This window comes from Ursus americanus, chromosome 7, assembly GCF_024610735.1.
Source record: "Ursus americanus isolate L20-20 chromosome 7, mUrsAme1.1.p, whole genome shotgun sequence".
NCBI classification, from domain to species: domain Eukaryota; kingdom Metazoa; phylum Chordata; class Mammalia; order Carnivora; family Ursidae; genus Ursus; species Ursus americanus.
This window is the reverse complement of record NC_142133.1, coordinates 30,537,406-30,564,930: the sequence shown is the minus strand read 5'-3', so window position 1 is coordinate 30,564,930 and position 27,525 is coordinate 30,537,406. Positions and strand designations below refer to the sequence as shown.

Below are 27,525 nucleotides of genomic sequence, written 5' to 3'. Positions count from 1 at the left end.
CCAAGAATCTGATGCTTAACTGAGCCACCCAGGCACCCTGGAATATATTTTTTAAATAAATACTAATTTTGTCACTACTTTAGAGAAATTGACTTCTGTAATGACAGAAGTTGTATCTTTCCCTATATAATATCATGAATGTTGATAAATATTGGGAGCTGATTCTATAGAGTGCTTTTATCCTCTGAATAGGAGAACGCTGAGAAATAAGTCAAAGATTGGGGGCACCTTGCTGGCTCAGTCGGTTAACCGTCTGCCTTCAGCTCAGGTTATGATTCCAGGGTCCTGGGATCGAGCCCTGCGTTGGGCATAAGCATTTTAATAAACTACAAACACAATTTATATCACTAATGCTTATAAGTAGACAAGAGACCTACAATACACGTTATCTTAACTGTGATGCTGAAGGACATTCAAATGCAGGTATAATACAGAAGTCTGATTGTGGACCTAACAAATATCTGAACCTTGATATCTTGCAGATTTTGGAATAGAAAATCTTCAGTTACTTTGAAATTCAGGGATTTGGTGTTATTTGCTCTTTCTTATTGTAAAGGTTTGTGTAGAAACTCTTTCAGTTTTCATCATTGTTGTTAACTTTTTTTTCTCACTACTGCCATTATTCTACAACCACCACCACTATAAAACCTAAGATTTTGAATTTTTGAATAGTGCTGTATACCAGGTCCTGTGCCAGGTATGTTGCACATGTTATTTGGCCCCTTCCAACCCCCCAGAAAACCTCTATAAGTAATCTTATCCTCATTTTAATAGATGAGGAAACTGAAGCGTAGAAAGTCTTAGGTAACTTGTTCCAAGTCATACAGCAAGTTATAAAATAGTAGGGTTGAGATTCAACCCAGGTTCCATCTGACCCGAGAGCTGTGTATTCTTTTTAATATATTTGATTGAGGATTTATAGGACCTCAGAAAAATCACTCTGAACTTCAGTGGTGATTTTATAGTGCAGTGGATGTTAAATTGTGGGCAGTTGTGTTATAAGTTGGCAGTTGAGTTATAGGTTCACTGAACTAGGACCTACCATAGTAATTGATAACAATTAATAAAGCTAGTTTGTTTTCTAGTCATAAGACTTTTTTTTTCTTTTTTTCTGGGGTGGGGGCAGAAAAGATGGAAAACAGAGTTAATTATCAGTTCAGCTTATTACAGTTTCACTCATCAGAGGTCACCTTGGGATTCCATTTAAGGGATTTTTATTATTGGAAGTTATAAAAAAGTAACATATTCTTTGATCCTGATATAATCTTCCATAATTTTGATCTTCAGAACAGTATATTAAGAAAACATCCACATTGTATGCTCTGGGGTGAAGTCAAAAAGCAGATGTGCTGCTATTTGATGAAACTAGTATTACGGTACAGTTGACTGATACATAAGTTTCTCTGATAAAAGCAGCACAAAGGTCATTGTAGTGAACATACAACTAGAAGGTCTGAATTAATGTACACATTGAGACATATCAAAGTAAAAAGTATTAGAATTGTTCCACTTTATTTAGCTAGACATATGAACCTAAATACTTTTTCAGAATGTGATATTTTAGTTACTTATTGTTTCAGTAGATTCCTTTTATTACTCTAAATTACAGTATGTGATTATTAATATGCATAATTTTAAACCATTAGCACCTTTATTAAATATTTTTGATATGGTTAATGTGCAGGCCATTATTGCATCTATTATCAAAGTCATTAAGAATATTGAAAAATAGAGTAAAGATAAATAGGTGAATCTTATAGAACATTGTAATTCTGGAAATTTTGTTTAAGGATTTGTTTAGACAAATCTTTTTATATTATCATATACCTGTGATTACATAATAAATACTGTTTGGTGTTAGTATTGAGATTTGTATCTGTTCTTTTTTATTGTATTTATTGGACTTTAAAATTATTTTAAGAATGCATAGAATGAAGCTACTAGGTTATTTAATATAATATCTGAGGTCATATAGAACCTCACATTTAAGTTATGCCAAAATGACAGTTATATTATCCCGATGCCCAAACATCAGTAGATACTGTCATCTAGATTTCCCACCATAATTCTTTGTTGGGATTTGTTGAAGACTATTCATACCTGAAAGTGATATATACCTGAGTGTTGACCTTTAGTCTCTGTTGAAAAGGAGTCTATGATCTTCATAATAATCAGTTGAGAACCAAGCAACATTAAAGTTATGTGTAGATTTATATCCTACTCTGTTGCTGCTTTTTAAAAAACTTATTGAAAATTCAAACATACACAGAAACAGGAAATTATGTGAAGAGAGTTGTATGAAGCTGGGTAAACTGTGTATTACCTGTGAGTTATCAACTCACAGCCAACTTTGTCTTTTCTATACCCCCTACTCCTAGTTTATTTTTAAACAAATCCAAAATATCATTTCACTTCATTGGCAAATATTTCATTATGTATATTTGAAAGATAAAGATATTTTAAAACAACATTCATATTTTCAAAAAGCTAGTTATTGTTCAAATTTTCTTGTCTGAAATTTCTTTTTTATGTGTTTATTGAAATCAGGATCCAAATAATATCTATACATTGTGATTGGTTGATACAGTTCTCTCTCTCTCTCTTTTTTTTTTTTTTTGGTTAATATATATCAACATCTTTTGATGTATACTTCCCCGTTCTTCTCATTTTCTCCCTTTCAAGATATTTATTGAAGAAACTGAGTTATTTATCTTATAAAGCTTTTCACAGTCTGGATTTTGCCAACTGCATCCCCATGTTTAGCATGTTTTTCTTTTGCCTATATTTTCTGTAAACTGGTAGTTAGACTTTAAAGGCTTGATTAAAGGTTTACTCTTTGGCAGGAGCACCTAATAGGTAGTGGTGTGTATTTCAGCCAAGAGGCATATATCTAGGGGAGGTGAGTGGGGGGCAGTGTTAATTGGGTAATGGGCATTAAGGAAGGCACTTGATGTAATGAGCAGAGGGTATTTTATGCAACTGATGAATCACTAAATTCTACCTCTGAAACTAATAAAAAAAATACAAATCCTTATTTTATCTCAGCAAAAGAGATGATATTGTAACATTTCACTAAGGCATTTGTATTTAAAAGATTGGATTCCAAATCCAAAAAAAAAGAAAAAAGAGGCCTATATCTGGTTGTCTTTTTATGATATTATGATATTCATTTATGAATTGGAATATTTCTGTAAAGTGATATTTGTCCATAACAACTTGGTAACACTTAAGGACAGTTCTTATAAGGAGAGGCAGGATAAAGTCTAGATTCCTTTTTTTAATTTAGCAGTTTTAAAAAATAATGAATTGAAAAATCTAGCATCTTCCAAAGGTGTAACTGATGATTTTTTAAAAATATAGTTTTATAAACGTGTGAATTTACATACATGTGAAGTATTTAAGTTTTTTGCTGTTTTTATTTTTGTCAGTGTTCAGATTGTTATGTCTTTTTTAGGAACCTCCTCAAGTTCATTTTTGTGGCATTTTACATCATTCCAGGAGCTTTTGCTTGATAGTTTTCTTATTTTGTGTTATGATTAGATGTTCATATTATACATTTTCTGTCCCAGACTTGTAATCCACCATTTTTCTAAGGAGCACTAGTTTCTTTTAGTAGGAAATGGTATTTAGAAATTAGAGTCTGGGTACTAGAGGTGTTCCTTGCTAATGGATTGTTCATTATCTGCAGGCCTTTGTAGTGGACAGAGCTAGAAAATAGGTTTTTCGTTTTAAAGAAAAAAATATGAGTTCGTATTGATATTTCCAATTTAAATTCAGGACCATAAAGTTTTTACTTCTTTAATCTTATATATATATGTATACAGCCTGAAAACTGTGGCTTCTAATGACACTAACATAATTACTCATTTGCTTTATCCCACAGTATACATAGAATGCTCTCAGAACTAACAGTATTAGTGCTACAAACATGGAGGATTTCTTTCTCTTGTTTTCCTTAAGCTATGTCCTTGTGGGATAAATGGATAAATTTCTATGTTTTAAAGTTACTTGAAATAATTCCTCTTTGTATACGTTTGCTGCTAACTTGATGTACAGTTAAGTTCATTTGCTTCATTTGCTTTTGATATTTAAGGGTTCAAGTTTTAAAATATAATGTTGTGCTAGAACTGTGTTAAGTAGTTATGTGGTTCCAAAGTCAAATCTCTGGAACAAAGGATATTTGAAGAAATTTAACTTCTCTCTGGTTCCTTCCTTCCTACCTACTCTATAAGTCACCATTTAAAAAAATTTTAATATATGTTTATCCATCATCCATCCCAGCCATCTCTCTGTCCCTCATCTTAGATAAGCATTATTAGTATACTATATTACTTTTCTTTACCTTGCTGTTTTCACCTTTACAGTATACCCTGGAGATTACTCTACAGTCTGCCTTCTCAATGGGGGCTGTCACCCTAAGGGGGCAAGAATTGGTTCTTGAAGGGTGAAAAAAAATTGGATGTTATAGTGGCTTGTGGCCCTCCAAAGGGCCAAGGTACATAAACAGATATACACTATATCTGTGATATTAAGCATATGTGTGAGGTGATTAGGATTAAAAATGTCTAAAAGGAATTTTGGACATGCAACAGTGAAAAAAAAAGATTGAGAAACTGCTCTGTAGCAGTATTAGTATATTAATTGGTATTCCTCAATTCTTTTAAAAGTGTATAGTGTCTGGCCCCCATTGGTCAACATTTGTGTGGTTTCTATTCCTTTGTAGTTACAAACAGTGCTGCAATGAATGTATGTTCTTTTTGTATTTTTATGAGTGTATCTTTGAGACAGATACCGAGAAGTGAGATTCCTAGGTCAAAGGTTAATTGCCTATGTAATTTTGCTAGACACTGCCAGTTTCCCTTATGGCAATGTTTTAGTTTGTACTAGTGAGTATGTTTGAAATTAGCTTATTGTGAGATGTTGGTGCCTTTTATGAGAATCTTATTAGTCTTCTAATTAGCTGTAAGAAATATAATTTTCGTATTGTAAAATGCGAATTTATATGTTATTTCACTTACCATGTTTTTCAAAATTATCACTACACTGCTTACCACCATATGCTGTTTATATAAGAACAATGGATCTGTCTAAAAGGTCACATGGTTTAAACTATTTTTTAAAAATGTGCTGTATCTGGTCTTACTAAAGATTTAGTTTCTGACATTAGTTTTTCAAGTAAATGGGGTATAAGTATTTTTAAATGCTTTTTTCAATAATAAATGTCTATAAATGTAGACATTTAAATATACATGTTTTGAAATTGCACCAAAAGTAGAGCTTTAAAAACTTTTTTATAATGTATAAACAGATTTCGCATTGGCCTATTTCACTTAATTTTTGAAATACTTCGGACCAACTAGATTACCCATCGTTTTTATGAAGCTATTAGATTGTATGGTAAAGATCCCTTCATATATGAAGGTGGTGCTCCTTAGGGCCCTCCTCAGCAGGGACTGCATGGGATCCTTCTTGTCATTTCGATACTGCGTGCTTTCTGTAGGGAAAGTGTTCCAAATCCCGTTAGTAATATTTGCCTTTACCACCCCCACAACTTTGCCCATATGATTAGAGTCCTTCTCACTCCAATCCTATGTAGGATCTGTAAATATTAGAGGTAGATTAAAAAGGACATTATATTTTATGAGAAAAAGTTCCAAGGATAGACTGTTGCTTAGTATTTTTTATATTTTCAATCTTGTGTTCTAATGACTTTGAGTATAATGACCTGAGGGAAATTGCATGTTCTTCATAACAGAGATTGAATTGAGTCAATCTGTCCCTGTATTTATATCCTTCAGGTATTTATATCCACTCTGATAGGGCCATAGTAGGCACTTATATTTGTGGAATAAATGAATGTCTGGGGAGCTGCTGACATTGCTCTTCAGTAAATGGTTAATTAGGAAAGGACTTAGAATTCTATCTGAATAGTTTGTGAAAAGCAGACAAAAAAACAGTCATGAAATTTGTAGAACCATGTTCTCTACAATACTGTTTGGAGTTTCAACATGTAAAGAAAAAAAAGGATTTGGAAGATGACATGAAAATATCACAGTTATTTTTGTTAAGTTAAAAGATTCCATTTTACTCAAATGTCACATTATTGCACAAATACTCTCAGCTGGAAAAGTTTTGCCAACTAGTTTCCTTGATTGTGGAGTGAATTGGGTTTTTAATGAATATATGTCAACGTTTTCCTCTTCCTTTGTAGGCATTTGGGATCACAACTTTGTGAATTAGAAAAACTGATAGATAAAATGATGATTGCAGAATTTTCTACTTACTCTCACAGTGACTTAAACAGACCACTGGAAGACGATTGTCAAATTTTAGAAGAGGTATGTGTTTTGAACTGGATGAAATTGATGTCAGCTTAGCGTTAACTCCTAATAGTCTTAGTTTAGAACACATTCTTCTCAGATTATAGTCAGCAAAATTATCTTAAGTTTCAAGCTCAGTCAGACTTCTATGAAGTCCTTCACTAACTACATGACTTTAGCAAGGACCGTAATTATTCATTATCCTGTGAAGTTAGAGAATAATTTTATACCTTAATTAGAAATTGGATTTAGAATGAGGTCTTGGGGCGCCTGGGTGGCTCAGTCGTTAAGCGTCTGCCTTCGGTTCAGGTCATGATCCCAGAGTCCTGGAATCGAGCCCCGCATCGGGCTCCCTGCTCATTGGGAAACCTGCTTTTCCCTCTCCCACTCCCCCTGCTTGTGTTCCCTCTCTCGCTGTGTCTCTCTTTGTCAAATAAATAAAAAAATCTTAAATAAAATAAAATAAAAAATAAATAAAATGAGATCTTATATAACTGATAGACCAAGTTTAAAATATAGATGTGGAATGAATTCACATATATCCATTTGTATGTATGTGTTGGAGTATGTCTTTAATAAAAGTGATCATTATTATATAGTAACTTATCAGTCATTTACAGTCACTGAGCCCCTGTTGTGAACATGGTTTAGGCATACGCATATACAAATACATGATATCCAGGCTTCCGTTATCTACTAACTTTCCAATGCTGATTATTGCCAAGAACTAGTAAAGAATCCAGAAGCTCTGATAGCGGCGTAAGTAAAGAGATTTTTGTTTGTGTTTGTAGTTAATCCCCCACAAATAGTCTAGGTCATTATTTCAGGCTTCTTGACCCACTAACTAAAAAGCACAGGGCTCCTGGAGTATTTATAGGTCATCAGGGTTTGAGGATACTTTGTAGTTACTTGTTGAAGCTAGGCCAAAATGTACTTACATTGTTTTACCCCAAGCCAGCTCAATTTGATCCACTATAGTGCATTAGGATTGACTTATGTTAGAATAGTGACTCCAGTAATCTGATGACAAGATTGCTGTGAAAGCAGTTTTTTAAGGCTTCTAGAAAATACCATATGCAGGATAGAGGTCTGAGGATCAAATAATAAAACCCATGATGTTGAATATTTCTACTTCTGAGTGAGATTATTTGATATTTAAATTGTGAAATTCCATGTTTTATTTTAATAGGAAAGACTTGTATCTCTTGTATTTGGACTTTTAAAACAAAGAAAACTTAATTTTTTAGAAATCTATAGTGAAGAAATGATTATTACAGCAAAGAATATCATTAAACAGGTAATTATATGTTTTTATTTGATATATTTTGGTCTAGAATCTTTTCATTAAGTTTATTTTTACATGATTCTAGTGATAATATATGGAGTTATAATAGTAACATTTTCTCATTTATTTAAAAACTCAAAATATAGAAAAATAGAAGAAGAAATAGTCTTACCAGCCAAAAGATTATCATTTTAAGAATATTTCTAAGTGTAAATTGTTACTGATATTTTCATTGTTGCTATCATAGTGTAAATATGATTTTGGATTGTATATATATTTCACTTAGAATCATAAGATAAGCATTTTCTCATATAAGCCCTTCAGAAACATCATTTTTGATGGTTGTATAAAATTCCATCAACATTATTTTATGCCTTATTCTGTGTTGAATATTTAGGCTGTTTTCAGTTTGGTATTATAGAGCACTGTGACACATATCTTTGGTATAAAGTTTTGTTTGGTTTTTCCATAGTTAAGACTATTTTCTTATAGCTAATTTGTAGAAGGGAAATTATTGGTCAGAGAGTGAAGAGTATTTTTAAATTATTTGACAGAACTGAATTGCTTTCTAAAAAGATTTTACCAAATACACCTTCACCAGCAGTAGGTAAATGCTTATTTCCTCTTATCCTTATCTCTCAGAAATGATAATTGTAAACTAAAATCTGTGTGTTTTTTCAGTCTTTCGTCATCTTTATTTTGCCTTTTTACTCATATATATTATTAACAAAACCAGTTTTTCTAAATATGAAAAAGAATAATTTTAAATATTAGGCTTAATTGATCATCATCATTAGGTTGAATGTACATTTCTGAGTTTTTAATGTTTAAAAAAAAGCAAAAAAAAAAGATTATAATTACCCCATTTTTCACCTCTTTCAAACACTGACTAAAACACTAAATTTTATAATTGTTAGAACAATTTTCAAAAATTGTTCATAATAGCTGCTAGCACTAAACATATGTATATATTATGACTCAGCAGTTCTGCTCCTAGGTATTTACCCAGCAGAAATGCATACATAAGTTCACCAAAGACAGCACAGAATTTCATGGGAGCACTATTGGTAATAAAAAAAAAAAACTGGAAAAAGCCAAATTCTTTTGTTATTTTTGAAAAACCCAAATTCTGTCATCAGTAGAAAAGATAATAGAGTTGTGGTATATTTATATGACTAAATATACACAGTAATGAGAATAAATCACATGAAGCTACATGGATGAATATCAGATACATAATGTAGAGCCAAAGAAACCAGACACTAGGTGTATACACTGCATGATTATACTTTTGTAGAATTCAAACATAGACTGAACTAATCTGTGGTATTAGAAATCAAAGTAGTAGTATCTTTTGGGAGGAAGTAGTGACCAGGAGGGGAGCACGAGAGGCGCTTACTGGCCATGTTCAATGTCATGATCTGAGTTCTCATTACACAAGTGTACTCCTTTATAAAAAAATTACTGAGCTATGAACATAATTTGTATAGTTTTCTGTATGTAGTACTTCTAAACAGATTTTTAAAAAACTGCTATGTTGTAATTCCTAGGATTCTCCTGAAGTCTGAGCACTTTTTAAAACTTAAACTGTTGCGTATATTGCAAGAAAACATAACCCCCCAAATGAATTTCTTTTGGAATTTTAATATGGGGCTTATACTTTGTTCCTAAGAATTATAGTTCTGGGTGTTGTTTTGTTTGTTTGGTGTATGGTTTTGAATAGTTTTAAATAGTAGGGCGTTTTAATTAATACCATTCAAGCATAACCTGGAATATTATTTAATAGGGTAAGGATATACAGTTTTTTATATACCTTGAGGTATGTATGAGACACAAGAGAAGTCTGGTAAAATGATGCTAATAGTCACTGAGGTCATTTTTAATATACAAATGAGCCATTTAGTACTTAGAATTCTAAAGTCATTAATCAGATTTTTTTTCTTAAATTTTGCAGTGTGTGATTAATACAGTTTCACAGATAGAAGAAATTGACACAGATGTTGTTTTGAAGTAAGTATAAATATTAGGTTGGGGGCTATCAGTCAGGGAAAAGATGACACATTAGAATAATCTAGGGAGGATTTGGTTAAGGAATTATTTACTAAGGTATGGGCAGAGTGTAGGAAAATCACAAGTGACAGTTCAGGACCTTTCAGGGACAAGGGATGAGAACAGTTAGTAGGATTCAGAAGGAAGACACTTAGTAGTTTGCAGGGGCGGGGGAAGGGACCTGTACTAGTTGAAGTGATTTTCAGTGCAGGAGGCAATCATCCTGAGACAACCTCTCAGGGAGGGAGATGGACCTTTGCTCCTTCCAGTCTTTTATAATGGCTTCTCATTGGCCTATCCCTGCAGGTCAGCCTCCCAGGGCAGAGAGAGGATGGAGAGGACACAGTGTAGATATGGAGGAGGGAGATTGAATATAATCCATCTCAGAGGAATAGCAGTGTTAAGTTTAAATTATTTAGCTGTATAATTAAAACTCAACTTCTAATTGCCTTTGAGAAATTTGAATACATGACTTTGAATTGCCTCATGCCTATCTATAATTTTTTGTTTTCACCCTTGAAATTCTTATTCTTTCATTTTTGAGAAGAATAGTGGTATTTTGTAACTATGAATTTTATTTCATATAGATACCTAAACTCTATTAACTGGTTCAAGATATGAATATCAATATGGATAACTGTGAAACTTCTCTGGGCCAAACTCCTAGAATAAGGATTGAGGAGTTTTAATTTCCACACGATTACTTAGTGAAGACTCTGTTTCAGTATTAGTTAAAGCAACTGTAAAAGTGCAGGAGTCACTAGTAGTTGGAAAAATTAAGTTATTGGGATTCTGTTAAAAGCCCTATGGACATGGAGAGTCAGTTATTTTTAATTTTCTTTCCTATGAAATTTTCTCAAATAGAGAAATTCCTATATCTCAAGTATAGAATTATCTTTTGAGAATAAACTCCTAGCTGCCCAAAGACAGTCATTATTTTTGTTTGATTTTTCCCCCCCTAGGCTTGCAGATCAGATGAGAATGTTGAATTTTCCTCAGTGGTTTGATCTGCTAAAGGATATTTTCTCTAAGTTTACAATTTTCCTACAAAGAGTTAAGGTAAGCCTATGTGATTATCAGTTTGTCCAGAATATCCCTAAAAGTAAGTCTACTTTCTAGATATATAATACACATACAGAATCAAATTAGAAAAAAACACAAGTTCTTTGTTTTGTAATTTTTCTAATGAGGCTTGGTTTCAAATAAGATGTGAAGTGCTTCAGAGTACTTTGATACTCTGTAATTTTGGATGATTTGTTTTATATTAAAAATATGCTTACTTGGCATTAAATATTATATAGTAATATTTCCTCTTGTGATTTTTTAATTCTTTAATCTCTCTGGATTATCTAGAGATATGATATTGTGAAACACCCAAAAATCTGTTCCAAACCACTTATTTTTTAGAAATATTTGATGTTGATATAATGGTATTTTTTAACATATAGTTCGTATTTAAATTGCTCTACTAATGTCCTTCATTGTAGGTTTTTATTTCACTTTTTAATTTGGGAGCCAATCAAGGATTATATGTTACATTTAATTATTCTGTCTCTTTAGTCAGATCACTCAGTTTTATGCCACTTAGTATAAGGAAAAGAACAAATGCCACACAGCATTTTTCAGAAGAAAAGATGTCATTGACTAATATATTTCGGTTAGAATCACCAACATGTCATGGCTGCGTTTTAATAAGAGAGTCATTAGGAATTACTGAGTGTAACAGGCTGTTTGTGGAATTTGACCTTCTTTGAATTATCAGATGTCAGTATTGGGTTACATGTGCTAGTTAACATCCCTGGCATCTCCTGAGTATCCTGTTAAATGGTCTGAGGTACTTTGGTACTTATCTGTGACATGACTTTTTCTTATCAGCATTGGAGTGATGCTAAGTCCTGTGTATAACCTTTCTGAGTGGGAGAATTTTTTAAAAGCATGATTCATTGTACTTAATTTAGACTTCTACCAAAATTTGTTGATCCCATGCATCAATAGCGATAGATAGCAAACCTGTATCCATGGATTGCTCAATAACTAGGCCATGTTTTCACTTTTTCCTATATTCCCACCATGACTTCATCACACACAGTTCTATTATTGCAAGTCCATGATGTATAAAACTCTTACACTGCAAATTGTAGAATTGGCCAACTTTTTGCAAGTAATTTTTTAAAATTTAAGTATAATTAACATATAGTGTTATATTAGTTTCAGGTGTACATAGTAATGATTCAAAATTCTATACATTATTTGGTGCTCACCACAATAAGTGTACTCTTACTCTCCCTCACCTATTTCATCCATCCCCCTCCCCACCTTCCCACTGGCAACCACCAGTTGTCTATATTTAAGAATCTGGTTTTTTGACTCTTTTTTCTTTGTTTTGTTTTCTATATTCCACATATGAGTGAAATCATATGGTATTTGTCTGTCTCTGACTGACTTCACTTAGCATTATGCCCTCCAGAGTCATCCGTTTTGTTGCAAATGGGAAGATTTCACTCTTTCTTATGGTTGAGTAATATTCCTGTATGTGTGTATGTACACCACATCTGCTTCGTCCCATTCATTTACGGTTGGACACTTGGGTTGCTTCCATATCTTTTGCCAGTAAATTTTTTTATAGCTATTTCACTTTTAGGCTCTGTATCAGTTAAATTAAGCCAAAATTTTATTTGATGTATGTGCCATATGGAAACAGTGATTTATCCTAGTTGTAATTTCTCATTTTCACATTTAGACTCCTTAAGCTAATACTTCTGTAAAACATCTTGAAGATAATATATAACCTATAAATATGGTACTTTTTTCTTTGAAAAAAGTTTGTGATTCTGTAAGGATATGATTTCACTGAAAAACCGTTTTAATTACAAGCTGTTCATTTTTAATTCAGAATTTTTAAATAACTACAAATTGGAAAGAACCCAGATGTCTAATAGTAGAGAAATGGTAAAGTAAATTATGCCTGGTATATTCATTACCATGGAATATCATGCAGCTGAGGATTTTTAATGTTGAGGAAAATGCATACATTATAACATTAAGTGAAAAGGAAAAATATAGACCAATTTACATAGTGTGATCACAGCTATATTAAAAAAAAGATTATCTCTTCATCTTTGTAGAATAAAGAGATAGTTTGTCTTTTTGGTAGTTATCTTTTGGCAGTTATAATTTAAATTTATTATTCTTTTTTTGTTTGTTTTTCCTAAATTTTCCACAAAGAGATGTATAACTTTTGTAATCAGAAAAGGTTGTTTTGGGGCGCCTGGGTGGTACAGTTGGTTGAGTGTCTGACTCTTGGTTTTGGCTCAGGTCATGATCTTGGGGTCATGGGATTGAGCCCCACATCAGGCTCCACACTCAGCGTGGAGTCTGCTTGAGATCGTCTCTCCCTGCTTCCCCCACACATGCACATGTGCACGTGCTTTCTCTCTCTCTCTCTCAAAGGGTTCCAATTTCTCCATATACAAACACTTATTTTTTCTTTTTTTGATAGTATCCATCCTTATGGGTGTGAGGTGGTATCTCATTTATTTTTGATTTGCGTTTTTCTAATGATTAGTGATGTCGAGCATCTTTTCATGTGCTTATTGGCCATTTGTATGTCTTCTTTGGAGAAATATTTTTTTTTGCCCATTTTCTAATCAGATTTTTTTTGTTGAGTTGTAGGAGTTCTTTATATATTCTGGCTATTTAACCCCTTACCAGGTATGTGATAGGCAAGTTATGTTTTGTTTAGTGTAAGCTATTTAAGATACTTAATATCTATGCAATATATTTTAGAGAGATTTCTACTTACAAAATCAATTAAAAAACAGAACTCTCTTCCTAAGCTTTAGGGAACACATTTCTCTGGAGTAGTTCTTTTTCACAAGTCACTTTGTGTGATAAAAGACTGGTAGAAATTCCTTTTTTTTTTTTTTTTTTTCTTTTTAAGAGTTATGTATTTATTTGAGAGAGAGAGAGCATAAGCAAGGGGAGCAGCAGAGGGAGAGGGAGAAGCAGACTCCCCACTGAGTAGGGAGTCCAACATGCGGCTCCATCCCAGGACCCTGAGGTCATGACCAGAACCAAAGGCAGACGCTTAACTGACTGAGCCACCCAGGTGCCCACAAAGATTGGTAGAAATTCTGATGCGCATGACCTTGGCACTCATTTATAAGATGTTCATAAGTACATATGCAGAATTCACTTTTGGGAGCTTTAGGTACATGTTATTTTAAGTCCTTTAAAAATGTATCCTGTTTTCTTATAGGCAACGTTAAATATCATTCACAGTGTTGTTCTCTCAGTTCTTGACAAAAACCGAAGGACCAGAGAATTGGAGGAGGTTTCACAACAGAAGAATCCTACGAAAGACAGTTCACTGGACACAGAGGTGGCTTATTTAATCCATGAAGGCATGTTCATAAGTGATGCATTCAGTGAGAGTGAATTAACACCTGTAGTAATCGACACTACCTCTCAAAGAAATGCATCTCCAAATAGTGAGCCCTGCAGCAGTGATTCGGTATCCGAACCAGAATGTACTACTGATTCTTCATCCAGCAAAGATCAGACATCATCATCTGCTACTCCAGGAGGTGTGGATGTTATGTGAGTATGGTGACTGCTGCCAACTTTACAAGACTTTGAGTCATCTTAATGATTTCAGTAAAATTGATTATTCAGTTTATTGAAAAAACCATATGACCTTTGGTATTGGAATTTAACAAAAATAATTTTATGAAATATATCTTTTTGAAAATGTATGGAATATAAGGAGGTGAGCATTGGAAGTAATCAAGAATTGCAGAATTTTAAGGCTGGAAAGGAACCATTTAATTAAATGCCTTATTTCAGAGAGTTTAGTCAACTTTTTTAAACTTACTAGTGGCAGAACTTGTCCTGGAAATCAGGTCAGCATTACCTTGTTTATTTTTCTTTCTTCTACTACGATACCTTTATATTTTGTATATAGTGAAGATCTGTTTGATTTACAGGTTTTTTTGGTCAATTTTTTTGTGAATTTCCAAGTGAATCACACCATCTTTTCAAACATGACTTTTTAAAATGTCTTATTTTGAAATAATTTCAAATTTACAGAAAAGTTGCCAGAGTTGTACAAAAAAGTCATACATCCTTCATCTTAATTCCTCATTTCTTAACAGTTTACCTCATTGCCTTTTCTCTCCCTTCCTCCCTTTTTCCCTTTCTTGCTCCCTTCTCTCTTTCTTTGTCTTTCATGTTGATACTTTTTTCTGAATCATTTGGCAAAAGGTTGCAGACGTGATGTCCCATTATCTCCATATTCTTCAGTATATATTTCCTAAAATACAAGAATACCCTCCTTAAATAAGTACAGTATACTGATTAGAATCAAGAAAACATGGATACGGGGTGCCTGGGTGGCTCATTCAGTTAAGCATCTGCCTTTGGCTCAGGTCATGATCCCAGGGGTCCTGGGATGGAGCCCCACATCCACCATCCTGCTCAGTGGGGAGTCAGCTTCTCCCTCTGCCCTTCCCAACTGCTTGTGCTCTCTCTCTCTCTCTCTCTCAAATAAATAAATAAAATCTAAAAAGAAAAAGAAAGAAAAGAAAACATTGATACATTATTACTCTAATCTGTAGATCCCATTCAGAGTTCACCAGTTGTCCCAAAAATCTCTAGTATAGAACAAAACAAAACAAAGCCAATGAAGTCTTTCTGATCCAAGAACATAGTTTGGATTTAGTTATTGTTAAGAGTATGAATTCAGTGTGTACTTTTTTTCATTTTTTAGAAGTCAGCTTATGTCCCAGGAGCTTATATAGGTTGCAGTTATAGCATAAAGTCAGCTATAATACCTCCTGTCCCCACCAAAAAGAAAACCCTGAACTACATATTAATACAAATATTTTTTCTCTGTTCAGGCTAAGATTTCACACTTACTGGTTAAGGTGCAGTCTAAAACTATCACAAAAGGTGTAAAAACTTCTATAGCTTAAACAGTATAGAATTTTGTTTCTCTCACGTAACAGTTCAGAGGTAGGGGGTCCACAACGAAGAAGGCAGCTCTGTTGTCCTCATTTTGTAGCTTCCATCTCTGTCTAAAGAGGCTGCTTCAGCTTTTATCATCAAATCTGCATCCTTAGCAGCAGAACGGAGAGGACAAAGAGCTGGTACCCTCCTTACATTTTTGTTTTAACTTTGTAATTGGAGTATAATACACATAGAGGTCAATACATCAGTTGTACGTGTTCACCTGAGTTACTACAAAGTGAATACGCTGGCTTAATCATCATCCAAATTAAGAAATAGAACATTACCAGCTCTGTAGAGGCCACTCTTGTGACTATGTTTTCACTCTTTTCCAAAAGAAACCATGAAAACAGTTGGTTTTTCTTGTTTTTAAACTTTATTTAAATGAAACCATAAGTGGAATCATGTTTGTTTCACTCAGTATTATTATGTTTGTGATATTCTTCTAAGTTGTTGCATATAGCAATAGTTTATTTTTATTTGTGTACAAAATATTTCACTTTCTGACTATACCACAATGTATTCTACTGTAAATTAAATTTGGGTTATTTCCATTTTGATTATTGTGAACATTCTTCTAAGTGTCTTTGGTGCACAGGTTATAAGCATTTCTGTTAAATATATACCTAAGAATGAATAAGGTATGTGAATGGTCAACTTAGCCAATCACAATTTCCCGAAGGAGTTGTACTCATTTACAATCCCATCAGCACTGTGAAAGTTCCTGTCATTCCATATCTTCATTCAGTCTTGGTATTGTCAACCTTTTACATGTTAGCCATTCTGGTGGGTATGTTGCAGGTATATAAGTTTTAATTTTTATTTCCCTGATGATTGGTAAGAGATCACTTTTCATATATTCATTGGCTGTTTGGTTATCCTCTTCTGTGAAGAGCCTATTCAAGTTCTTTGCCCACTTCTCTGTTGGTTTGTATTTTATTTCTTATTAATTTATGGGGGTTCTTTATGTAGTCTCAACACAAGCCTGTTGTTGGTTGTCCAGATTATAGGTATCTTCTCCTACTCTTATTTTGGTCTTTGATGAACAAAAGTTCCTAATTTTAATATAATCCTATGATTCATTCTTTTCCTTTATGGTTTGTGCTTTTTTTTTTTCTTTGTCCTGTTTAAGAAATCTTTCTCTGCCCTAAGGCCTTGATGATATTCTCTTATGTTGTCTCCTAGAAGCTTTGTTGCTGCTCTCATCACATTTAGATCTACAAGCCATTTGGAATTGATTTTTGTGTATAGTAGTATGTGTCTGTTTTTTTGTTTTTCCATATGATTATCTTTCTGAACTTACATTCACTTCTATATAAAGAGTCCAATACTATTTTGATACCAGCTCCCACAGAACTGTTCCTTGAGGACAGCAATCTATTGTGTCCCCTCCAGTACCTAGCACTTAAACACAATAAATGCTTAGGAAATATTAGTTCAGTTGAACTGAACATTAACTATCATTCATAATTCTAAGTTAATGTTGAGCTTAGAACTTCACCTTAGTTGGACTGAACATTAACTATCATTCGTAATTCTAAGTTAAAAAAAGAGTGCCTATTTGTCATGAAATAACATCCCTTCTTCCTTCCAGTGTGTCATCCTAGGCACCCGTGCACAATGTGCCACAGCTAGCACATTGTACCTAACTGGAATTTTTTTTTTTCTGTAGTTGTTGCAGAATTTTCAATCAGAGTCTGAAACAACTATAGAAAATACTATAGCAGAGGGAGAAAATTCTTTTTTATGTAAGATTAGGGTAAAATATTTGTATTATCTGAGCTTATTTAAGTGATGCTTCACCACGCACACAAAAGTGATACATCACAGAATTTTTCATCAGATATGAATTTTACAGCTTTTTGTTTTTTATTGGTATGCTACCTGTCAGGGACAATATACTCACAATTTTCCCTGACTTAATCTCTTTTTATCATTTTCAGGGTCAATGAAGACATGAAATTAACTGATTTAGAGCTAGAAAAACTGGCAAATAACATCCAGGAGTTATTGTATAGTGCCTCAGATATATGCCATGATCGAGCTGTCAAATTTCTCATGTCAAGAGCAAAGGTTAGTTGTTTGATAAAGCTTTAGATATTTTATATATAGTATAATTATTTTGAAGAGCTAGAACCATATTCCTGCTTATGTCTCTATGTTCCCCATAATGCGTATTATATTTTTAATAATAAGGTTAATGGTACTGATGTGGCCTATTAGGAAGATGTTTAAATGTAAAATAATCCAAATAAAAGAAATAGGAAAATTTATTATTCTTAAAAAAAGACTAAAAGAATAATTTTGAGATTTAATGCCTTAGTAATTAATTTGAAGTTAATGTGCTATTTTATATATGTATATATACATATATGTGTGTATAACCAGCCACCATACTAATAAAAATCATTGAAATCCAATATTGTGAAAATTTTATAGTATGATCTGAATTTATTTGAGCTACTGTATTATGAAGGGGTCAGTGTAAAATTTAGACATTTTAAGCTTTTTATGCTCAATTTCTGGGACTGAATTATTGAGAAACTCATTAAAAATGATTTTAAGGTAATATTTATGAATTAATATATATTATTAAAATAATTAACATGTTAAACTAGGTTGGTTCTATAGATTATTTGTATTGTTCTACCTAAATCTCTGTCATGATTTTTGTGTTATCTTTAAAATTTAGGATGGTTTTCTTGAGAAGCTAAATTCCACGGAATTCATAACACTTTCTAGATTAATGGAAACCTTCATTTTAGATACTGAACAGATCTGTGGAAGAAAAAGTATGTCATTACTTGGAGCACTTCAGAGCCAAGCTAATAAATTTGTAAACAGGTTTCATGAAGAGAGAAAAACTAAGCTCAGGTATCATTACCATGTTCATTCTGTTCTTCAGTTTTTTTCCCTTTTCTTTACAAAACATGATTATATTTAATTGATTAGCTTACCAAAACCCCTGAAAAACTTTTTTCTTTTTCATTAAAGGCAGACTGTGGAATTAAAATTCATTTCTTGGCTTTTCAAAGTGGAATTAGAATGTTTATTTTCATTAAAGTACTTATCAGAAAGATCCTCAGTAAATTGACTTTTCCTTTCCCACTCAACGTGAGGTTATGTTTCACTACTCTTCTTGGTTAGCCTAAGAAATATAAAAAGAAAAATATTTTCTGAAAGTATTCATACTGAATGATTATGAAGTTATGAAGGATTTCAATTTGTTAAGGTGTATGTTTATTTTAAAAATCTTAGTACTAACAACAGCTAGTGGCCATTACTGCGTAAAAAGTCAGTGCCTCCTATTACATGAGCTCTACTTGAATTTAACTAAGATACATGTAGTGTCTATTATTACTAAAAGATATGGCAAGAAAAGTCGAGTACTCAGCTGTTCTTTTTCTTTTAAACCAAAGGAGATGGTGTTGAAATGGTGTTAAAGTTTATCTTCCTTTTGTTTCACCCCCTTTGAATAGCCTCCTCTTAGACAATGAGCGCTGGAAGCAAGCTGATGTTCCTGCAGAATTTCAGGATCTTGTTGATTCTATATCAGATGGAAAGATTGCTTTACCTGAAAAAAAGTCGGGGGGTATGTGTATTCTTTCACATACTTTCTTCTGATTTTATACTGTTTATTCCTCTTATAGGAATGCTTAACATTTCTTTAAGTGACAGTGCCTCTTGAAAAGCCTAGAAGTAATAATGCCAGCTTTGTTAGTAAGTAGTTGACTGGAAAAGTTATCTGTGGTAATGTGTGATAATAATACCAGATATTTATTGGATGTTAACCATATGCCACACCCTGGGCCAGGTGCTTTACATGCATTATTCCAGTTTATCTGCACAACAATTTATGATGAAGATGCTATTGTTAACCTTGTTTAACAGGAGGCATGAGGCTTCCAGGTAATAAGGAATTTTGTACAAATGATGAGCTGAAATTTGAAACCGGCTTTGTATAATTTCATGGCTTTGTTCACTGTACCATGTTGTTTAAAGACATGTATTCATTTGTTGAGCACTAGTAAGCTTCTATGTGTCAGATATTGAGACAGAGATAAGTTATAATACTCCTTTAAAAGGGCTGAGTCTAATGAAAAAAAAATGTGGATTAGCAATCACAAGTAATGCAGTAGTGATACGATAGAGGAAACCAAAATGTAAAGAACTCTGGAAAACGAAAACTAAAGGAGACTCAAAAGGAAGGGCCAGAGAGGTGGAGGACATCCAGAAGAACATAGAAGTAAAAAAATTAGTTTCAAGAAGAGAATTGTTACTGGTATCAAATATGTCTTGGGTTTCATATGAAAGAAATGCAAAGGCTGGAAGATACTTTTGTATGCCTGGTAAATTGGAGCTGTCATGTGATAATAATGTAAATTTATGTATGACTTATCCTTAATACTGGACTTGAAATTATAAAATTGTCAAATAATTTTTTGAAAGTTTTAAGTAGACTCCATGCCCAACATGGCGCTTGAACTCATGACCCTGAGATCAGTAGTTGCATGCTCTACTGATTGAGTCAGCCAGGCTCCCCAATCATCAAATATTTTTAATGGAGGAGGCAAATGCATTTTCAAATTTTATGCATTTAATTAAAGTTTAATATTTTATATGGAAATATTTTTAGAAATAGTTTTAAATTGTGTATTTCACATTTACACAAAATGCAACTGAACACAAGAGAAAGACCGAGTAAAGTACAAATAGTGACCACTAATTTGACATGTAGGAGATCATTTGCAATTTTAGTAATTCAGTAGTGACAGTCATGTCGTAGTTCAGTACTAAGTAACTTGAAAGATGAGGACTGGTAAACAAATGTAGCCTCCTTTTTTGACAAGTTTGGTTGTGAAGGTAGAGTGAGTGATGAAGTAGTACTAGAGACCTAAGAGAATAATTAGATTATTACTTTAATCCACTCAAGGAATTGAGAGAAGAGTTTTAAGGTAGGAGAAGCTGAATTATGTTTTTATGTTTAGCAGAAAGAGGAGGAAGATTAAAGAGAGGAGTGACATGGACTGATTGTGAGGCAGGGCCGCTGAAGTTAAGTCCAGAGTTGAGGTGAAAGGCTATCTCTTCTAACACGGGGACGAGAGAGAATGGGTTAAGGACAGGTGTAAAATAGAGTAATTCATATAGGGCAGAGAGAAGAATTGAATGAATTAAGTAGATTTCTGTTGCCTTGTGACCATTTTTTAGGTGACAGTGTTGGGTGGTGGTCACAATCTTTCAATTGATTATATGATCTTAGAAAAGCAAAAGTATTCAAGTAGCAAAGATTGAAAGAAAAATAAAACTGATTATTTTTAAATCCCAAGTTTAAAATTATAAGATTTATTTTTTATTTACTCTTTCAGGCTGTATTTGATGACTTCTTTGTGAGATGCTGTGCTAGATGCTATGACATGTTTTCTGTTTCTGAACAGCTCAAAGTCTTACAATCCACTGTCATGCAAACATAACAATTTTTGAATTAAAATGATAAATATAGAGTGAATTAACTGTGGGTTTTTTTGTTTTTTGTTTTTTTTGCAAAGTGAACTATGTATTTTCACTTTCTCTTTGGAGGATACTGACAATCAGAGGTTTCTTCTGACACCCTACTTCTGTCCCAGTCTTTTTTTTTTTCTTTTTCCCCCTCTGAGCCAGAACAAAGTACATGTTATTAGAAGTCCATTAACATTTTACTAGTTCTTACCAAGTTAAGGATCCTCGGTTATTAGTCATTCATCCACCAGCCATTAATGAGTTACTAGCTGCTAGGCTAGGCATGGGGAAAATGAAGGTCAATGGATAGCAGTTAATATTAATTGAATGCTTACTTGATTATGGACAGTTTGTTCTAAGCACTTTACATTGTTATCCCATTTATAGGTCCATGAACCTAGATACTGTTAGTATTCCCATTTAACAAATATGGAAACTGAGACACAAAGAGATTAGGCAATTTGCCTAAGGTTACAGAGCTAGGAAGTGGTAACAGTGGGTTCCTGAAAATTCAGGCATACTGACTTTAGGACCCTTTCTCTACACTACTATGCTCTGCCGATTCTCTCTGCGATGTGGAGAATTGAATAAGACACAATCCCTGTCCTCAAAAATTTAATCTGACATACAGAATGAGTTGTGTTTAGAAATTGTATCACACTGAATTTCTTTCCTTGATAGAAATGAGGAAGTAGATATTTAATGTCAAGTCAAAGGGACTTGAAGCTTAGGGAAGCATGGTGACTTGCCCATGATAATCTAATTGATTGGCTGATTCAAGGACAGTGATCCAGTCTACTGTTCTTTTTACTTCAACATGCTGAATTTTGTTTTATAATGATAAATACCACATGCTGAAAATAAAATAATTTCTGGATTAAAATCTTAAAAGTTAAAAATATATTACATATGGGGCACCTGGGTGGCTCAGTCGGGTAAGCATCTGCCTTCAGTTCAGTTCCCCGCCTCAGGCTCCCACTGAGCAGGGAGCCTGCTTCTCCCTCTTCCTCTGCCTGCCACTCTGCCTGCTTGCTCAGTCTCTCTCTGTTAAAAAAAGTAAATAAAATCTTTAAAAAGTATATGTATCTATTACGTATAAATATAAAATATATAATCTCATTGGATATAGGTATTAGTTTGTATTCTAAGAATTATAACGACAACCAGTTGAAATTCTAGTTCTGCCTTTCCAAACTAATATTTTTTTCCTTTACTACTTACTGATCCCCCACCATGTGCCAGACCTAGGATAGGCAGTTTGTAGTTACGATCTCTGTCGTTAACAACAACACTGAGGTGATAGATACTATAATCCATGTTTAATGGATACAGATGTTGAGACTAAAAGAAGTTAACTAATTGACATGAGGTCATGTATCCAGTAATTGTCAGTACTGGAACTCAAATCCAAATTTCTCTGATTCCAAACCCCGTATACTTTATTCTGTGCCAAATTGCTTCCCAAGAAGTAGATATTTGTTTTCAGGAAGAAGATAGTTTCAGGTCCTACCAGGCCCTAAGTTGGGCCCTAAAATCTTCAGTTTTTTCCTAGTTTAAATTTTTTCTCTAGTAATTTGTTTCATCTTGTTCCTATGTCTCTCTTGGTTATTTGGTTTACTCTCTAGCTACAGAAGAAAGGAAACCAGCTGAAGTTCTCATTGTCGAGGGACAACAGTATGCTGTCGTTGGGTGAGTGACACATTTTTCTTTATTAGTTGAGTCAGTTATTTAAAACATAGGTCTTCTAGTTCCCCCTTGATGTGAATTGGAGATTTTAGAGTAACAATTTTAAATCTTATGAATAATTATGATTTCTTTTCTTAACTACCCTTTATCTTGTTGTTCTTGCTTGATGGCATTAGTCACTCTCCCACTATCTGGCTTTCTGGCTCTTCAGGCAAAAAGACCACTCCCAAAAAATTTAACTCCCTGGCTAAGAGGAGAATATTTTATCTTCTGAGAGAAGATTACAAAAGATAAGCAGTGACCCTTACCAAGTAAAGCAGACACTAGAAGTATGCATGGAGAGTAATACACGGTCTGACAATTAAGCTGATATAAGGGCTAGATACTTAACTTTCTTGAATCATTACTTCCTGATATCCTTCAGACTTTTATAAAACATTATTCTACATGAATCACTCATTTCTGAGCATCTCATTGAACTTGGATGTCCTATAATGAATGGCTCTATTTACCTTAATCTCAATCTTATTTAACCTCCCAGTGGTGTTTCTTTTTAATTTATGACATGTTCAGCTAATGAGCTGGTAACTTTCTCATCTCAGGAGAACCTTTTGTGACATACCAATAAACTTATTAGGAGATACCATTGTTCTTTGAAGTCACAGTTTCTCTTTCATCTCACTAAGAAAATCAAGATTAGGTTCCCATCATTAATTCAACAGATTGAGTACCTACTGTATAATCAGAAACACTGGGTAGGTTTTTTGTCAGTGTTTTTGAATTGGCCAAGGAATGGGGTACCTGCCTTATATAATTTGGGGAGGGTGTGGCAGAAGGAGAGGGAGAGAGAATCCTAAGGAGGTTCCACACCCCAGGATACCTGCCTTATTGAAGAGACTTACTTAATAGGAATGCCACACAGAGACTGATGTGCCAGAGCATAAAACTTAAGGAAGTACTCATTCTCATGCCATCAAAGTGCTGACCCTACAGTTGCAGGACCCTGAAAATAGGTGCCTCCTTCATTCTGCATCCGAGGACTCTGTCTTGCCTCACCTTAAGTCCCTACTCTGCTGCATTTATAGGTAAAACACATAATTTCACAGTAACCAAGATTAGTATTGATTTTTATGTGTTGAATCATTTTAACTTTCTTGTTTTGACTTCCTGTTGGGTCATCTTTCTTTTCTTACAGAACTGTATTGTTGTTGATAAGAATTATCCTTGAATATTGCCAGTGTGTGGACAATATCCCATCTGTTACTACTGACATGCTTACTCGTCTGTCAGATTTATTGAAGGTGTGTATGATTTCACTCTGTGATGGAAAAATAGTTGAAAGAAGTATTTCACTAGGGTATGACTAATCTTCAAACTAAGACGTTTCAAGGTTAAGTTATCTTTAAGACATTAATTTTGTGACATTTGATTGTGGTTGAATCACAACATGTTACTGGAAGAAGGCCGCCTGCTTCCTTCTCACTTTTAGTGATTCCTCATTATACCCATAGAGTTGTTAATGACATTGGAGACAGGAGATGATTTGTTCGTTAGGTGCTGAACATGACTGAGGCCACTTAGGTCAAAAAACCTGGACTGGTTTCAAATGTGCATGGAAGGAATTCACTGAACTTTACAAAATTCATCTCACTAAGGTTAGAGATTTTTCTTAAATCATTCCATTGATGTAAAATGAAAATGTGGTGATAATCTTATTCAGCCATTTCATTTTAACAGATATTTTTAACTGCTAGCATAAAGAAAAGGCTTTTTTCCAAATGTCTAATCAGTTAATTCTGCCCCCAAATTGAGTTATCATATTTTAGTCCAGAAAGATTTTGTTAGCCTTTTGAAAATAGGACCCTCCAGTAAGAATGACTGAAACTGAACTAGTTTTTTTTAACTGAAGTGTAGTTAAGATACAGTGTATTGTTAGTTTCAGTGAAGCTGAACTAGTTTTATGAATGCAGATTAAAGATTAATTTATGAACAATTGTTTTTTGGAATTTCACTTTTTTCCTACCAGACAATAAATATTATCATCCCTCCCCTTTTTTTTGTCATTACATAAATAGATCCTAATTGTTCCTACTAGAAAATTCATTTGGTCCTTGAATGAGAGGAAAGAGGAATGTATTTTTAGAACTGTAGACACATTGCCAGCATATATAGAATAATTTTTAATAAATTGTTGGACTTTTTTTTTCCTTCCTTTGTTAGTACTTCAATTCAAGAAGTTGCCAGTTAGTTCTTGGAGCTGGTGCACTGCAAGTTGTTGGACTAAAAACAATAACTACGAAAAATTTGGGTATGGATTCTTGCTTTTAATTCACATGCTGAGATTTTACTGTGAGGTCGCCATACTTGTTGTGTTTTTATTATACCTGATGTTTTTATGACTCTAATTAAAGGCTCTAAAAGTAGCAAATGCTGCTTTACTCTTCTATGTATTACCATAACTGAAAAATTAACTTCTGGGGAAATGTTATGAAGAAGTTCCACTCTAACAATTACAAGTTATTTGGAAGTTGCACCACTATAGAAAATGTTAAGATGTAATACGTAAGAGGTGCTGTGAGGTGAAAGGTATCTGAATGTCAGAAGAGAATCCGTTGTCCCATTAGCTTCCTCATGTCAGTAATACTAACAACTTGAGTTCATTGGGAAAAGTAGCATGTTTACTACATTATTCAGTACCAAATCATTTTTTTTTTTAAGATTTTTATTTGAGAGAGAGAGAGCGGGAAGGGGCAGAGAGGGAGAGAGAAAGAATCTGAAGCAGACTCCGCATTGAGTGCAGAGCACAATGTGGGCCTCGACCACGACCATGAGATCATGACCTGAGCCAAAAGCAGGTGTCAGAGGCCCAACTGACTAAGCCACCCAGGAGCTCCCCAAATTATTTTCTTAAATGAAGTGAAATAATGTTGCTTTCTGCCAGTGTGTTCTTCTTTGATGAAATGAATTGTATGAAACTGACATTTTTTATTTAATCTGATATTTAATTAAACTCAACTAATACCATTTTTTGTTTCTCCCCGATATATTCACTACCTGGATCTTCAGCTCTTTCTTCACGTTGTTTGCAGTTAATTGTGCACTACATTCCTGTGATCAGGGCTCATTTTGAAGCTCGACTGCAGCCTAAGCAATATAGCATGCTTAGGCATTTTGATCATATCACTAAGGTACTTTTCCTTTTATTCTCTACTGAAGTTTCATAATTGTTAAGTATTTTTTTAGATGTGTCCCAGGGACTCTAAAATATAATGTTCTTTCTCATTACAGGACTACCATGACCACATTGCTGAAATATCAGCCAAGCTTGTAGCGATAATGGATAGCTTATTTGACAAGCTGTTATCTAAGGTAATGATTTATGGAAATTATTAGGCATTATTTAAAGGCATTGTGTCTTTTCACAGTTATCTAACCAGTCAAATTCTTCAGGGTTTAGAAAAACTCAATAAAATGTTCAGATTGCCCAAATAATGGATAATCATATCCTCAGGGATGGAAGGGGTCAGAGGGAAATTATTTGAAGAATGGTAGAAACCCTATGGAGAAGTAATTTTATATTAGCTACACTGACATGTATAAGTATGTGCCTTCTTCAAACTGGGTTTTAGTCTGAAAGTCCTCCAGAGACAGAATTGAGAGAACAAAGATCAAAATAGAGAAAAAAATTATTTGTGGTAAGGTATGTTCTTTATTTTCCAGACTGAAACGGCAGAGTCTGAGGTGCTCTATTATTTCCCTCATAGATTTCAGTATCTCTTTCTTGTTTGCTTTCCATTCCAAATCGGTCATTAAAAGAAGCAGTGGTTTCCAGTGAATTGATTCTCTATTATACTGGAGGGTAGCTTCAGAAAAATGTCACTTAACAAGCCTAGTCACTTTTGCCTTGTTCCTTACTCTCTTCATTCTCTAAGTTCAACACCTGTCTTAGGGAGAAAGCAGAAATTTCATAACTTGGAATTTTGAAGGTTTATTTAGTTTATATGTACATGCCTGAGAGTATATTTAGGGTGACCATCAAACCAAGGCACTTTGGTATGCTTTTCTGCCACTTGTATTCTTCAGGCTTCTGAGATGGCAGGAGTAGCAGGCACATGAAAATCATAAAAGGGCAAGGTAAAACAGTGCCCATTCACATAGATGTGTGTTTGTATCTTTGAAGATGACAGTGAGGAAAGAGTCCTTGGAAAATAAGATTGCATTTGTTTAATAGTTCTCAGATGTTTTGGTCACAGGACCTCTTTATGCTCTTAAAAATAATCGCAGACCCCAAACAATTTTATTTATGCAAATTGTACCTGTCAGTGAGTACCATATTAGAAATTATAACTAAGAAAAATTTAAAACACAAGAATACACAAACACACATTCCATTGGCTGTCAGAACAATGCCATTGTTGCAAGTCATCTAAAAATCCCCACTCTTCAAACATGAGAGAATGAGAGTGAAAAAATTAGTAGCAGTTTAGTATTATTATGAAAATGGTTTTTACTTCACAGATTCCCACAAATAGTCTCTGACTCCCAGGTGTCCCCAGACCACACTGAGAATGTCAGGTGTAGTTGATGATAACATAGATATTTTATGCTTTTAAGAAGCTTAAGGAATTTACAGTTATGTGCAGACATACCTGTATTCTGTACCTGTTAAATTAGTTTCTAGTT

General features: G+C 33.7%; 1 protein-coding gene across 9 annotated transcripts in view; it reads left to right on the top strand.

Moving 5' to 3' along the window:
- VPS54 (VPS54 subunit of GARP complex) overlaps window positions 1–27,525 on the top strand; it is a 140,712-nt gene that overhangs the window by 41,267 nt on the left and 71,920 nt on the right. For 8 of the 9 annotated variants that reach the window (XM_087863440.1, XM_087863441.1, XM_087863439.1 and 5 more), the window contains exons 8-20: window positions 6,212–6,338; window positions 7,510–7,617; window positions 9,560–9,615; window positions 10,617–10,713; window positions 13,913–14,253; window positions 17,604–17,733; window positions 18,353–18,534; window positions 19,140–19,252; window positions 22,782–22,845; window positions 24,038–24,143; window positions 25,063–25,150; window positions 25,909–26,030; window positions 26,131–26,211. In XM_087863440.1, coding sequence (XP_087719566.1) covers window positions 6,212–6,338; window positions 7,510–7,617; window positions 9,560–9,615; window positions 10,617–10,713; window positions 13,913–14,253; window positions 17,604–17,733; window positions 18,353–18,534; window positions 19,140–19,252; window positions 22,782–22,845; window positions 24,038–24,143; window positions 25,063–25,150; window positions 25,909–26,030; window positions 26,131–26,211 — 1,615 coding nt within the window. Of the gene's footprint in view, window positions 1–6,211; window positions 6,339–7,509; window positions 7,618–9,559; window positions 9,616–10,616; window positions 10,714–13,912; window positions 14,254–17,603; window positions 17,734–18,352; window positions 18,535–19,139; window positions 19,253–22,781; window positions 22,846–24,037; window positions 24,144–24,396; window positions 24,498–25,062; window positions 25,151–25,908; window positions 26,031–26,130; window positions 26,212–27,525 lie in introns of those variants that run through there. The other variant, XR_006777839.2, reaches the window with a different exon arrangement.